The sequence below is a fragment of the Anser cygnoides genome, chromosome 2, assembly GCF_040182565.1.
Source record: "Anser cygnoides isolate HZ-2024a breed goose chromosome 2, Taihu_goose_T2T_genome, whole genome shotgun sequence".
Classification (NCBI taxonomy): domain Eukaryota; kingdom Metazoa; phylum Chordata; class Aves; order Anseriformes; family Anatidae; genus Anser; species Anser cygnoides.
Window position 1 is genome coordinate 113,393,863 of NC_089874.1, and position 16,308 is coordinate 113,410,170.

The 16,308-nt window shown below is 39.0% G+C and overlaps 1 protein-coding gene across 16 annotated transcripts in view; it reads left to right on the top strand.

Moving 5' to 3' along the window:
• GREB1L (GREB1 like retinoic acid receptor coactivator) overlaps positions 1-16,308 on the top strand; it is a 138,306-nt gene that overhangs the window by 89,159 nt on the left and 32,839 nt on the right. For all 16 annotated transcript variants that reach the window (XM_066992838.1, XM_066992834.1, XM_066992836.1 and 13 more), the window contains 8 exons: positions 2,045-2,179; positions 4,139-4,276; positions 4,614-4,733; positions 6,336-6,473; positions 8,265-8,450; positions 12,881-13,207; positions 14,093-14,221; positions 14,844-14,978. In XM_066992838.1, coding sequence (XP_066848939.1) covers positions 2,045-2,179; positions 4,139-4,276; positions 4,614-4,733; positions 6,336-6,473; positions 8,265-8,450; positions 12,881-13,207; positions 14,093-14,221; positions 14,844-14,978 — 1,308 coding nt within the window. The remainder of the gene's footprint in view (positions 1-2,044; positions 2,180-4,138; positions 4,277-4,613; positions 4,734-6,335; positions 6,474-8,264; positions 8,451-12,880; positions 13,208-14,092; positions 14,222-14,843; positions 14,979-16,308) is intronic.

Here is a 16,308-nt window from a genome sequence, read left to right on the forward strand (position 1 = left end):
TGCAGCTTTTTCTCTCCCAGGCTTGCATAGCTCCTGGTACTTTCAGGTGAATGGTCTCTTGTTTTAAAATCAAAGTACTTATTAGAAAGTCACTTTCCAAAATTGTTTTCAGTTTTTTGTCAACTCGCACCCATTTTTCCCTTTAACCATTTCTGTTTTCTGCCTTTGTAAGCGAACGGTTAATCTCCACATTCTAAAAGACACCTGTAGGTGGGTAGTAACACTGAGCTCTGCGCTGAACTGGTAATTTCATGATAGAAATCGCAGCACAAGAGAGTTTTTGCAACATCCTAGTTAAAGTTGACAGTACAGTGTGGCCATGACACTGTAGTCAAGTGCTGCGTCCCTCTTTCAAAACGGCACGGGAAGACACAGTTCCTTTTACAAAGAGATGTGTTTTTATTGGCAGGGCAACAACGGCTGTAACTTCGAGCAGTATCAGAAATCCAGTTTTAGGTGGAAATGTGAGAGAAAAAACTTAAATTCAGATGTTTAAAAGCAACTAGAAACAGGGTTTTATGAAAGAGAGTTAAACAATTTTGATAAGAGGTAGTAGTACAAGTCCTGCTGAGGTATCAGTGTGATGTTTAAACATATACCAGCCGTATCTCATTTCATAGATACAATTTCAAGAAAACATTAGAATGAGAGGGAGGAAAACAACAAGACAAATAAACCTGACCCAAAGCTTCTGGACAGTTTGCTTTGAGAAAAGCTTTCCCATTAAGTATTTGCTGCATCGTATTTAACGAGAGATTAGCCTTTTCCTCCAAAGCCCATGAGCTGGTGCTCTGTTTGTTAGCCATTCGGCATTTGTCCCGTGAACATGGACAAGGGTTTCTGCTGGAGCAGCAGCCAAGGCTTCTGCATTTGTTCCCCCGTCCCAGTCGCTCCATATGGCAAAGCAGACGCCCTCCCCATCCTTCTTCGCCAAATGGTGTGTCACCCGGGGGTGAATGTATTTGCCAGATCAAGTTGGTTTTCGCCTTCTGTTTTCTTTCCCTGGCTGTTTTACTAGGACATCTGTAGGTGAACTTAGCCTACTTTGCCTACTTCTTGCAAACTCATTTCTGCACAGATGTTGAGGTAATGTTCTTTCACCTTGGTCATAAGTGTTTGGATTTGCCAGTGTATCAGCATCCCAATGTTCAATTTTTCTTTGAAGTAAATTGCAGATATAAATGCCTTCATGCTTAAGCAGGGGTCTACATGCTGAGAGGTTTTGAATTTGTTACGATTTACATTTTTATACTGGGCAAACATTAATTTTTTTGTTGCTGTTGTTCAGTTTATCCATCCACAATTATTATTTATTTGTTAATGCCTTGGTAAAATGCTCTAAGGAGTTGCTGTTTGTTAATTCATGCAAAGAGTTTGGGCTCAGCTACCTCTCATTGCTTACCCAGGCTTATAAATGGGCATACACGTTTCCTAGCCTTATAGATAGTAGTGCTGTAAGGTGATCTTCAGAGGTTATATATTTGATTTTTTTTTCTGCCCTAAGTCAAGCTTGTCTGAGACTGACAGAGGTTCAATAACTTGCTCTTGAAAATCTCATGTGATGGAGATTCCACAACCTTTTAGGCAATTTATTCCAAGTGCTTATTCCCTGTGCTTGCTGGGGGCAAGTCACATCAGCTCTTTGCCTTAGCTTTCTCATCTGTAACACAGGATAACTGTGTTTACTTGCCTATCCCACAGGGCTATTTTGAGGAGCAATGAGATAACTCTTTCTACAGTTAAAATATTTTTCAATATTATTGTTATATGAATATCAATATATGTTATATGAATGCAAAATATTGTGAAAGAGATCTATCACGGGTTTAGTGTATTACTAGATTCTTCAGAAATGCCCAGTAAATGTTTGTTACGACTCCTACAAGATATCCTTAAATGATCTCTTAAGCGTAAAATAGTTTGGTTGCTTTGTATGCAGAGATATGTGTAGATAAATGTGTATGCATGTTTATTATATATAATACATATATACTTATATATACAGTTTTTAATTACTGCTTAGTTAAACATCTTATTTTTTCAGATTCTTCGGTGTTCAGTCCAGCGAAATCGTCTTCTGCTGTTAACTTAAGTGGAACTCCAGACCCGTCTCGGAACAAGAACATTGTGAAACCTTTGGCTTTGTCAGTACAGCTTGTAGGAAAGACATTTGCTGCAGGTAGTGCTTTGCTTTCCAGGATAACAGAGCCAAGGGAATTGTCTGCTTAGCAGCAAAGAAATAAAGGAATCATCTTTTTGGTGGAAAAATGAAAGGAAAGCATTCACTAGGATTCCTCAGAACCATCATATTCTGCTGGTCCTCTGCACAGAAATCTTCCATGTCTATTACTATCCCCAAACAGAGCCACACCTTGGCTTTCAGATTCGACGTTCTGATAAAAGTGCACGTCATATTCCTCTTGCACTTCCTAAGATATCTAGGAGAGCCAAAACATCACCTCTTGATATTACACTAATTCTTGTGACGTTAACTGAGAGTCTTTCTCCTTTTGCAATGAGTATAGTTACTCCAGATGCATTTCTGTGTTGTATGTTTAATAAATTAAAAGCCTCATCTAGGAGGAAAGGCCATATGACATTGGACGGGTTGGAAAGTAGGAGACATTTCTCCTCAGAAAGAGCAGTCAGGCATTGGGACGGGTTGCCCAGGGTGGTGGTGGTGTCACTGTCCCTGGGGGTGTTCAAGGAAAGGTTGGACCTGGTGCTTGGGGACATGGTTTAGTGGGTGACATTGGTGGTAGGGTGATGGTTGGACCAGGTGGTCTTGGAGGTCTTTTCCAACCTTAATGATTCTGTGATTCCGTATTTGCTATTTTAGACAATATATATTGGTATATATGCATTTTACTGTGTTGGACCTAATGAATGTACCTGTATCACATAAACCATTAACATAGTTTTGTGTAAAATAGCAGAAAATACTGCTTTCAGGTAAATGAAACTAGTGTTTCTCCCTTCTGTATATGAGTAAGAGAATTTATCATGCACAGAAATGACTTCCCACTATTTCAGTTGCTTCTGGAATTGACCCATGTCCACCAGATCTGTCCAAACCAGATTGTTGACAAGGGAATACAAATGGGAGCTTACAGTGGGCAAGTACTGCTACTCAAATTTTGCTAACTGCCAACCTGAGAATCTTGAACCTGAATTTATTTGGCTTGTGGCTGCAGAGTTCCATGTTACAGTGTACTAAGCAAAACACCATTATCTCGGACTCTCTGTTGTAGCCAACATCAGCAAGCTGCTGCACCATCTCCTGCTGTTGCTCCTGGAAATTTTCTTGGGAGCTAAATCACAGCGGGGCTGGCAGATGTGGAAAGGAGCCATAGTCCCTACTGGGATCCATGGCCACTCTAGGCAGTTTATGCCATTTTTTTTCTCCTGAAAAAAAAAAAAGAAAGAAAGAAAAAAAAAGAGAGAGACTGAAAAAGAATAAGAAGGGGCTCAGAAGTGTGAAGATAACTTTTTGTGATCCTCTGTTTTTGTAGTTTCATTTCGTGATCTGGATATAGTGGGGCCTGCCAGGGTGTCAGGCCTGCTGGGACTGGAGGATTGTCTTAAGCAGAGGTAGCAGAATTAAGCATGGTTCACCTCAGTAACACTCAGAGCACGTGTACTTCACAGCAAACTGTCCTGTTTTGCCTGCCCAGTCTCCCATTCTAGGGCTTCAAATGAGAGCCCTGTAGTGACTCAGTGCGCATGGCACACGGACGACTGGGAGAAAAATACAAAGATGCGCCAGAGAGGCTTAGAAATCTTCATAAAATTAATTCATGATAAGCACTTTTTAAAATTTTCAGCGTCTAAAAATGTATCGTAAGCATCCCAGTGATTTTTTTGAGGGTGTAATTTTTTTATTCTGTTGGATTAGGGATTTTTTTCTTCATCCTATTCTCTCTGCCTTCGAATGTGGAGAACTTGTTTCAAGGTTAGGATTTTGCAGCGTGTGTCCAAATTATTCTCTGCCAAGTACTCTTCATGCTTTCCCTGGAGTGTGTTTCTTTCAGTCACGCATCTTGCCCTGTTCTTTTGTGTGTGCATGCTGCTGTATTATTTTGTTTGTTTGTTTTCAAGACTGTCTCAAGCCACACACTCTGTATTTTATTATACTCAGCTCCTCTTTCACTGCGTGCCACTGATGTTGCTAATGGAAACGCTAATGGAGGAAGAAATAATGTATTGAGTTCTGCAGTCTCTCGGCCAATGCCTCACTTGACCTCTCCTAGCCCTGGCTGTGCAGCTGGAGACCAAGGTAAAGAAAACCTCTGCTCTGTGTCCCTTTTAAGCCGCAGGGGCTGTTGAACCTGAAATTCGTGATTTTGTTTTTCTTCCCATCATAGCTGTTTCTGCAATTCAGTCTTTACAGATCCTTTTGGTTTCTGGCATGACTGCTAATGACGACACTGTAGTTTTTGACACAGGTAGAAACATTTCTCACATCATAGTCTGCCTTCTTGTAAGGCTGGGTGTAAACCTCTGGAACTCTGTAGTGTGAAACCAGCTCAACACCACTGTGAAATGGAAATGCGGGCTGGAGTCAGGTCATCTGGAAGAACAGCATTTAGAATTGTTTTTGCTTTTCTTCACAGCATCAATGTCCAGTTCTGGACCACCAAAGAAACGTCATCGGGGATGGTCTCCTGGCTCCCCAGTCCCTCCTCCTGGCTTAGTGGTACCTGTTCCTGCAATTCGACCCTCAACTAGAACAGGTAAAACTTGAGCGATACAGATATTTGTAAAAATAAAAAAATATATATGTTCTCATCCAGATCAGTAGCCCTGTGTTCCTTCTCTTAAGGGTTGCATAGAAGACATAACAGAGCTTGCTGAAGTAGTTAAGGGCACCATGGAGAGTTTTTCACATGACCCAGAAAAGCACACAGTTGTTCTTGTTTCTGCAGTCTAAGGTGGTACAATGGGAAGGTGAAACTCCTGGGGGAGAGAGAAAAAGGAGGATGAAAGTTATAAGGATCTAAACTGAAGTTCCCCAAAGATAGCTCAGTTCTTCTGAAATTGTGCAGGTGTATGTTTATATGAACATGTTTAAAGGATTTCCGTTAGCCTTCTACTTGAATACAGTGTCTCTGTCTGGTGTGGCATGCTACAGAAACAGCACACTCAGTTCTGGTGTAGGAAAGATGCCTTTATGTAATTCTGGCCTAACCAAGGACACCAATGTTCCCTAGGTCATCTTTGCTTAGAAGGATAAAGTTTGTGAGACCAAATAGCTCATATGTGTGGAAAAGGTATAGACACATCTAGAAGGGATGTGTAATAGCACGATGTGAAATAGGATTAAATATAAATATGTGTGAATAGTCATCAGCGTGCATGTAGGTACCTCTTTATGTGTAACTACTAATAAAACTGTTCACTATTTATGGACTTTGTAGTTGTGAGATTCAGAATAGCTGGTAAAGGGGAACGTACAATTGCTTACTGATCTCTCTATAGAATAGGAGAATAAACACCCAAGGAAGTAAAAAAAAACCACGTTTGTCATCATGCACAATATGTTCTTAACTCTGCTTTGGAGGACTTGCGTTTGGGATGTTTTGGAACTGACTTTCAGAGATATTTATCACGGGAAGAAGGGTTACATGGTAGTGTAGGCCTGCCTGCTTGAGCAACTCAGATCAATCACAGCTAAAATGTATGCATGCATACATTTATTCGTGCTGCCTGTGATGTCTTCTGTAGATAGCATTGTTTGAAAAATCTGTTACAAACAACCAAATGAAGCCTGAGAAACTTCTGAAGGAGGTCTCACACTGGAACTTGATAACAGATGACAAATTTTTGCATTTTGTTTCTTTTTACTTGTGAAAGCTGCTTTTGCACTTTCATGCCTAAAGCCTTTTTTTTTTTTCCCTTCTAACAACTGTCTAAGGACATCTTTGAGATTTTGGCTTGTGTTTTCTTTCCTAGCTACATATATTCTAGGTCAGAAGTCAGAGCAGTCGCTTCCCTTTTATTGACAGGTATTATTGAGAGGTAGCCGCTGTCTTAGAGGTGGCCTCTTGGCTTAGTACTTGGCTTTGTTTGAAGATGCATATTCAACCTTGTGTTTTCCTCCCTCATTCCCACCAACAATACAGTGGCCAGAAACAGTTTTATTTTAGGGGTGGGTCTGCAGGAGGGTATAGGCTCTTAATTTAAATTACTTAAAACTATAGCAGGAAATGCAGAGGCCTCTTGAATTTTATTACAGTTTGTGATCTGGAGTTATTTATTTTTTTTATTTGTTCATACGGCCAAATCACAGTATGAGCCTTTTAGTAATGGAAGCTTCTCTTTTCTTTATTTTATAGAGCCTCTTTTGTCAGTCCCAGTTCCTCAATCCATGTTAACTGGAATTTTACAGCCTCAACCCATCCCGGCAGGGGAGACTGTAATAGTTCCTGAAAACCTGCTGAATAACTCCGGAGTCAGACCAGTGATTCTGATAGGTAAGTCTTACACTGGGGAGTCAAATCCTGCATTTGACAAATGCATGCTCCCCTAAGAGAAACGTGGTTTTTTTTGTTGTTTCTTTTTCTTGGTTCTGACATTCAGTACAGTATGTAATCGGTTACTTACTAGATAGTTTACTTAGTTGCTCAACACTTAAAATTGAAAGTTTGGAGATTTCTGGGAGGACCTGATTTGCAAACGGGTCATGATGAGGTCAAATTGATGCAAAACCTCTGGCCAAACTGAAATTTTGTACAAATAACATTTTTGTAAAATCCAAGAATAGAAATATTTCCATGTAATGAAAATAGCTTTCCAGTGTAAACAACTTACAAAACAAGAAAATATTTCCTGTATGATCCAGATCTTGAAGCCCAGGGATTCTGCATGAGAACCAGAAAACTGTTGTGTCCTGACTAATCAGAAGTGAATCGTACTAACTTTTTGTCTTTTATAGTCCATAATTATTGTAAGTGACTGAGATAACAGATCAGGCTTTTAAAATTCTTTAGCTCTATGAAGCACATTGTTAACCCTTAGAAAGACATCGTCTTTTACTTCAAAAGTATGATTTGTAATGTGAATATCCTTTTCAAGCTGAGCAATAAGGGCATAATATATAACAAAGATGGTTTGGCCAGTACTGCCAAAATTTTGAGGAGTGATTTTTTTTTAACTCCTTAAATCTCTTTTCAGTCCAGCACGATACAGCTGCTTGTATAAAGTAGCTTTAGTGTTAACAGAAAATGCCTGTCAATACAGTCCATGGAATAATTCATCATTCATGAAGACATAGAGAAGTTCTCAGAGTCCTCACTTACAGAGATAATCCTAATACAAGCAATTTCAAAAGCACTAAGAGGGCCATCTACCCTCAAAGGGTAGTAAAACCCTCAAGGCTAGGGTTACACTTCTTTTGGTTTGTTTTGCTTAGTCTTGTTTTCTGGAAGCGTATTCTGAAGTTCTAGCATGGTGCTTGAATGTTTTCAGAGAAACGCTTCGTTATTAAAGATGAGGGTGTCTGCAGTTATCAGCTTAAGTGCAAATTGAATGCAGCCCTTAGGCTCTTGGAGAGTTGCCAATGAAGTCCTCAGCTAGGCTGAATGTTAGTGTCCCTGAGAAACAGTGTCCTATTAATAGTGCAGAACCAGATGTACCCAAATGGATGGGTTTGGCAAAATCTGTGTGGAAATTTTTTTTTAAAAGGAAAAACATTCTCAAGGAAAAGAAGAGTTAGCCTGTTTTCATATGCTTTGCCTTACAGAATGGCATGTTTAGTTGTTGATGTTTATTTAACCTGTGTATGAAAACAGAACATAAACATGGAAAAAAATGCAATTAATCATGGCAATACTGCGGTAGCTGAATCAATTCTAATGTTACTGATGCTGTTTTCATAATGTTAAGATCAATGTTCTTTTCCTTCCATTGATTTTTGGGTTTTGTACACTCTATTATGGAGAATGTGTATTTAAAGGTCAGGTTAAGACCCAAACAGATAATATTCTCGTCTGTATTTGGATAAAAATAATTATTATCCCAATGGTATGCGGTTATCCATAGCTTTTGCACGTCTTTCTGATCACTTGTTTTAAAAAAACAGCAAAGGAGCAGTGACCTATTTCATTTATTTTATAAGCAATTATAATGTCAAGAGTGGTCACTGATGCAGTATGTTTTTCAAGGTAACATTTAGGAGAAGTTTGGAAACGTTTATGTTGTGCAAGACGTCATGTAATGGATTATCTTGTCGATTTCTGTGTTTGTTGTTTGTTTTTTTATGAAAGGTTATGGCACTTTACCTTATTTCTATGGCAATGTCGGTGATATTGTTGTGAGTCCCTTACTGGTGAATTGCTACAAGATTCCACAGCTGGAAAACAAGGATCTGGATCTCCTGGGTTTGACCAGCAGTCAGCTGCTGAGTGTGGAGAACATGATACTTTTAACTATTCAGTATCTTGTCCAACTAGGTAAGCAGCTTGTCCTAAGTGCTTCAGTTTTCATTTCTTACTATCCTTTTTCTCCCCACCCTTTTTATTTCTGTTTCAGAGCCAATTTTCTGGCTATTTTTTGTGCCTGGAAGAGGTAAGTGGCTCCATCTAGTGTGTGTGACTTTGCTCCTTTGAACATCTGACTGAAGAAGTGAATTTAAGGACTGATACTGCTTCTGCTCTCCATATGGGGATTGACCAGGTCACCTCTGTGAAAATGGATCCTCATTTGCAATGCAGATAACTCATTTGCTTAGGGTATCAAACCATCAGTTATCGCAGCCCTTTCTAAGGACGCTAGGTCTGTTTTATTCAGTTTCGTGACAAATGCCAGCAGATGTGTGATGGCCATCATTGTTTTGGTGACAGCACCGTTTACATGAAAACCACATTTGTTTTTCAGACTTAGGCAAGTTATTCAATGAATATCTCATTCTTGCGAATGTATTTGAAGCGGACCCTTTGCAAGTTTGAGAGCAAAGCACATTTTCTTTCTCTTATTACAGGTCCATTTTTCCCTGCCTTAGGGTAAAATACAACAATGTGAACAGTAAGGTTTTAGAAGTCAAAGAATATTGCAGGATAGCTTTAGGAAGCTTCTCACAGCAGTCTCTTTCTTAACTTCCGTATTTGAAAAGATACTGTTTATTACAGAGGAGTGTGAAGTAACTTTTGTGAGGATCACGCTGCTTTTCCTGAATTGGATTTCTGTTCGGGCATCTGTAATACATGATGGTATGAAATGTGCAGACATTTCAGAAGAAGTACAGCTGGTGATAACACTATAATTTGGGGAGTAAATGCACTCTGTGTAGGTTTAACCCCTGTGTTCTTATGCTTTGCTGTTCTCTGCCGATGCAGAACTGTTATAGACAGGAAGGAGGCTATCTTCTGTGTTGCAATGCCCTCAGTGACCTGTTTGCTTTATTTATCATTCTCTGCTGGGAAATGCCCTTAATAGTCCATTGTATGCCAGGTTCGAACAGACAAAGTGATTCTTTTTCTTTATTGGATGAATGTTTTTCTCTTGCTGTTCTCTCAGTGGGCTTAAGCTTGTTATTTGAGGTTTTCATCCTCGGTGGAAAGTTTGTAGTGGTTGCATTTTAAAACGAGCTGTCTCACACAGTTCTGGATTGATAGAGGCAGCTTGCAAATTTCCTTCAGGGAATCCTGCAGCAAGCTGGTACAGCATTTCCAATTAAAAATAGGTGATTTATTGAATCTCGTGGAGTCAGTGAACCACATTCCATAAGCAAATCCAGCCTTAAGGGGATGTTCAGTCTGTCTTTGCTGCAAGCTAGAGCAGGCCTTGTTCAAAGCTTCTGGAGCTTAGCTGAGCTATGTCTAGGAAGCACTGTGCCTTCAGCATAAAGAAGTTGCCATATTAGCAGGTGTTGAGTTTGGCTTTGGGTACTAGCTATTGAAAGCTGAGCAGTTTTCCTCTTGGACACATGTGGAGTGCGAAATGAAATGAGGGGGCAAAGTAAATACGTTTTGAAGAACATGGGGATCAAAACATGGCACAGGTTTTCATCTTGCTCCAAACTTAAAACTGTTTGAATCCTGACAGTTGTAGCCTTTATCCCATATTGTATAATCAAAGCAGATTAAAAATGGAGGGCAGTCATGTTCCAAAGATTTTTGACGAGGAGAAAAGACAAATTACACACATAAATTAGCAGTTTATTCATGTGAGTCTCTTTCTTGAGTAAGTAAAACTAAAAGTTATTATTTCTTCCAGAGTACATTACAAAAGAATAAGATAAGGGCAAAGATCAAAACTGCAGACAGAAGAATGACACAGCCTGAGCCTTGCCTAATTTTTTCAGATCTCACTACTTCTGCAAAATATTTTTGTGTAAAACTCTATATGATTGCAGCTCATACAGCTATTATTTACAGAGGTGTGCCTTTTTGGTAAAATATACGTGTGTGTGTGTATCTATATATACACATAGGAGAATTCCTTTCGGTTTTCTTGTGAGACAAGACAACATTATTAATTGTGGAATAATACTGTTACATTTTCTGAAACTGCCTGAGCAATCTCAAAGTGATGTTACAAATCAAAGCAAACAAAGTAAGTAGGTCTCTGATACTTTCATTTTAAACATACTATGAAGACTATTCACAGTTAAAGCTGTGACTGTGAGCCATAGTGCTGCTATAAATTCCACTGATTGAGAAAGGAATATCTAAAAAACTATCAAGAGGAGTGTTTGATTTCAGTGCTTTTTACAGTCTACTGCCTTTGCTTACTTGGATTTCACATTTGTTAACTTTGACAGCGTTTATAGTGAAGTATTCTCAAGCTTTATTTTTGTACCTCAAGTTCCCATATTTGCCATATGGGTTATATGGGTTCTGTCACTTGCAGTCTTCTGCTTTTTATTACTGCAGTATTGTTTCTAGCAGCACTAAGGTCTGTGTTTTGGTTTTTCAGATGGAGGAGATTTCTGGACGCTCTGTTAACTACCGGTCTAGAATTATAAAATCATTCTTTCTTCTCTCTTGTTGTGGGACAGTCGAATCACTTTGACTGTGCATATGCTGTGACACCCAGAGGTCTCTGTAGCTTCCATATCTGAATGCGCATGCAAACTCAGTCTCTGTCTTCTGTGGAAGGGATATGCAGACACCCATACCTCAGGAGGTTGTTCTAGCAATGCCCCCAGTCTTAGATGGTTGGGCACACAGGGGAGTGTGTCCGCCCGGAAAGGGAAGGCATTTGAACATGTCTTAAACTGTAGGTGCTTTTGGAAGCATAACTATGTTAATAAGGTCTTCCTCAGACGTGATTTTATATGGTATTATTCCAGTTCATTTTCTGAAGTGAAGACGATCCCTTTGTGTACTCATTTCTGTAGGGAGGCTATCAAATCCTCTCTTTTAACTTCGACAGATACCTGTTATGTATTTATGAGACTATTTATAATCAAATATCTAACATTTTGTGTTTCATCTCAAATGATTTCACTTCCTTTGTTTTTTCTGGATAATTGTTGTGGGGAAAGATTGCCACGAGTCAACTGTGGTGTTAAACACGGTGCTAATTTCAGAATATTTACTTATCGGTGCCTTTCTGATAACTAACTTTATTTTGAGAAGTTTTTCTCTTACAAATCATCACCTTAGAAAGGAAGAGAAAATATATTTCCAAAAAAGATAATTAGAAATACAGAGCTATACCCATAACTCTCACCAATGCTTTATAGGCCATGATGTCCATACATTAAATGAGGTTAATCAGAACTTCGCAGCAAAAATGTAAACAGCCTTGCATTTAGAAATCTATAGCTGTCCTGCCATCCTATGGTAATTGGGTGATGATGCTCTCCATATTTACTTCTCAAAATGGCAAAATGACAACAGGCAGCAATTTTGTGTATGACATACTTGGTTTATTTACCCACTGCCTTCCCTGCTTCTCACACAATTTTTCTGCTTCCTTTTTTCACTGTTCACTTCATTTCTTTTCTTTGGTCCTGAAAGAAAACATGCAAACAAACAAACAAACAAAAAACAGCATTTCACATATCACTGGTATTTAACTCCCCCTTTTTGTCATAGACAAGCAAACTGCTGAAGTGTGAAGCTCTCTGCTTTGGCACTGACATGGGATCTTGGCAGTTGAAACTATGGATACTTTTTGCTCTCCATTCATGAATATTCTTCATACGTTCCTGAGTATCTTTGACCATGAGATAAATCTTACCGAGCAAAATCTTATCTAAAGCTGAGCTGGGGGACTGATACTAAGACAGGATAGCTTCTATTTCAATTTACCAGTTGCGGTTCACAACACAGTTTACAAACTCTGAGATATGTAGGTTTAAAGTTGTATGTACGTATGCTTCTTAAAATTAGAAGTTTGAAAATTTGCTAAATTAAACCGTAAGAGAAGAGGTTAAACCTGTTTGCTCGTGTATGTGCTTAGTTTACGTGTATGCATGATGAGAAAAAGCAAAATGAAGACCAGTTGACAGGCTTTGTTTGGCTGTGATTAGACTGCAAGGGTGAGCATTTGTGTTTTCTGATGTAAAGACAAATGGAGGCTATGTGATTAATCCTTCTATTCCAGGCAAAAGGCACGTATTTCCTCACCTTCTTGTTTGTCCCACCAGTTTCCGAGGGTTGAAAAGCCAGGAATAAAATGGAATACCTTATTGTCAGAAAGAAAATAGGAGGATGGTGAGAGAGAAAGTACGGTACAGAGAGAGAGGGGAGCTTCTAATATGAAAAAGGAAGAATATGCTGTGTGGGTAGATATCCACGGAGTAGGCAGTGGGTTTTTAAACGTAAAAAATACAGCGAAGGAGCTTGTCACATCAAGACAGACGAGATTAATCCTGGTTCAATAACATTTTGATATGAGATACTGTTCTCCTATTTGTTTGTTTTTAACGTAGGTCCTGACCAGATACCCCTGAGGGAAGAATTTGAGCAGATCATGTTGAAAGCTATGCAGGAGTTCACTCTGAGAGAGCGATCCTTGCAGATGAGTGCACAGTGCATCTCTGTGTCGCCAGGTCAACTCCCTTGGCTTGCTAGGTTAATTGCTAGTGTGTCCCGGGACCTCGTGCACGTGGTTGTTACCCAGAACTCGCTGGCAGAGGGCATCTCGGAGACCTTGAGGTCTCTCAATGAAATGAAACATCAGCAAAAGCTCCCAGATTATGTAGTTGCAATTTGCGCATCCAAGATAAGAGGAAATGAATTCTGCGTAGTAGTCCTAGGTAAGTACATTTGCACTACACTGTGAGTATTAATGGAAATCTGCTAAATGCATTTTCTCAAGACGTTGCTCCAGCTTTTAAATTTCCAGCTTTTACATCCTTTTTTAATTTTTTTTCTCCTTCATATTTTTGCTCTGCAATGTCATAGTTCACTATTCCTCCGTCACGACTTGGAGTACTGATGTCCATGAGGACCTAAAAAACCAACTGTGTGATAGTCATTATGGCTTCGTGAGAGGTCTGAAACTTCAGTGGCAATCTTAGAAAATATCTTGGAGTGACCCAGTGGCAAATGAGTCTGTCTGTCCTCTGTTTCATGTAACAGCTGTGCCATCTTACATGGCTGTATTGGATCGACCACAGTCTTCTGCAGATCACTGTAAAACAGAATATGCTTTTTATCCTTTTTACCATGTTGATTTTCAGATTCCTCATTGGCGATTGGCTATGATTTCATGTGTGCATAAGTGTTTCTGGCTGGAAGTGAATTTTAACTAATCGTGTAGTAGTCAGATAAATTAGTAATATTAGTAGTCAGATAAATTAGTAATATTCTTTCTTTTTTCCATACTTGGAATAATTACTTTTTCATATTTAACCAAAATCCTCCACTCCATCTAAGGTAAAAACATGCATTTTGCATATCATTTGTCACTCAAGTGTGCAAACCTATGGACAGTGGCTGGCAAACGATGTGCTACACAGATAAAACTATTTCTCCTGTCTCTAGCAAAATAGGTTTGAGATTCTCTCCCAGTGTGTTGGGTAAAGGCAGTGGAGATCCATAACTGAACATCAGCATACCCTTTACCTCTAGGATGAAAACATTGTGTTCACAATGCACTGTGTTAAAGATTGATCTTGCTTTTTCCCCCTCTTCTCCAGGTCAATATCAATCTAGAGCACTTGCAGAAAGCATGCTTACCACCAGTGAATTTTTGAAAGAGATCAGTTACGAGCTCATCACAGGGAAAGTTAGTTTCCTGGCATCACATTTCAAAAACACATCTTTAGGTAAGTAAACCTAAGAAACAGAAGTTCAGCAAAGAAAGCGATTGTGTCTTTTTTTTTTAGGGTCGGTGTTTCTTCTGTTCAGCAGTTAAAGCACACATGAAGACAGTTTTCCCTTTCGCACTGTGAGGCATCTTTTCTTTCCCTTCCTGAAGTGAGTGTAAAGGAGTACTCATCCTTCACCTCTGCAGTGGGAATTATTCCTCTTGTGACAAAACATTTTTAGCACTGTATGGACTGCTGAATTTGACAGGAGGGCATGATTCTTTGTTTTCACTTTTAGCACAGGTGTTAGAAGCTGTTTTGTAGTGTGTTTCTTTGTAACATCTGACATCATCAGAGGTCACCATTAGCTGTAAAGGCACAGAGCTGAAATTATTCATCTGTGGTTTTTTCCTTCTTTCTTTTTATCTTCCTTTCTTTCTTTCTTTTCTTTTCCTTTCTTTTTTTTTTTTTTTGAGTTTATTCAACTGACAAATTTCCCGGCCCTCTCTTCCCTTTATTTCCAGTCTGCTGCCCCTTCACAGGTTTGCCATCAGCCATGTGAGAACATCTGTATGTCATGTTATACATCATTTATCTTAAAGTGCTTCCAGATAATTTGGTGTTGTTAATTCTTAACTAGGTGATGATTTGGACAAGCTGTTAGAGAAAATGCTACAGCAGCGAGGGGAAAGCGTCATTATTCCTTTTAATGGAGATGTTAGTGAGTGTGTATCATCACAGGAGGCAATTGCCATGGTTTCTACACAAGAACCAGGTAATGTTTTTTAACATGCAAGATGTGAAATAAGTGAGTAGTTTGTTAGATGTCAAAATACATGTGCCTCAGAAGAGTCTGAAGGCTGTAGTCAGTGTGCCAACCTTCAAATATTAATATTGCCATCTGGATGTAGAAATACATCAGTCTCCTGGACAGAAAACCTCAGTAGCAACTTCAGCAACGTTTATTCCCCCTAACTTTTATAATTCCAAAGTTAAAATACGTGATCATCTGTTCTGCTCTAAGCAGAGTAGAGATGTCAGTGTGGGCTCATCTCACCCTTGTACGATTAGAAAAGGTATGTAACCTTACATTCACGGCAGAGGAGAACTGTGTTCTCCTCCTGGTCTCCCCAGGTGTCCTCCTGTGTCTTAACTTTTGATATTCCTCACTTTCCACACGTAGAGTGGTAATAATATATACTATGCAGTTGTGCCCTGGGGCTTACTTTTTCCCAGTTTTTGAGGAGAGTGTTTTTAAGATCTTGGAGTGAGTGTGCTAGGCGAGCATAATCTATAATTTTCTTACTTGATATATGTATTATTCAGCATAATGTGATGAGATACTTAGGTGCAATGGATGAGCTAGGAGTGTCTACCTGAAAATGCTAATTATCATTTTTCCCTTTTTGGAATTGTTTCATTATTCAGAGTTTTAACCACGCTTTCCTTTTCATGTGACAGTAATGGTAAAAGAAGATACATTGAGCTGCTGTGAACACTGAGATTCTTTTAGGTCTAGTATTAAAGCAAATTCAACCTCCAATAAAGCTTTGTTTTCCCTGTGAAAGAAAGGTATGCTTTTGACTCACATTAGTTAGTTCAAATTAATCATCTCAGGGTTAAATCTGAATGAAAACAAGATGGTTTATAGTCTCCAAATAGATCAGAAGATCCAATTAGGGTGGTTGCCAGAAGGACAAGCCTTGAGCTTCCACACAGGATTAATTTGAAATTATAACCATCTTTTGATATTTTTTTATTATTATTATTATTTTATTTTTGTTCTTACCATGTAATGATGTGCAGTGGTGCTTTTTTAATCCTTCATGTTTTTTTCAAAACAATTATTTTGAGCTAGTTTTGTCTTTATAATATGGCTATACAATGACTTAAGCTACAGGGAATCTGCCTGAATAAAAAAAAGGGGAGGTAAGTCTCCTGGGCAGTGAGTGGGACCTTTCTCCAAAAGTAGATCCACAGGAGTGAACAATGAAGCAGTTCTGAACAGGAGATAAGTGCACACATGAACACATGTATGTCTGTGTAAAACTAACGTAGAATCATTAAGGTTGGAAAAGACCTCCAGGATCGTCTGGTCCAACCAT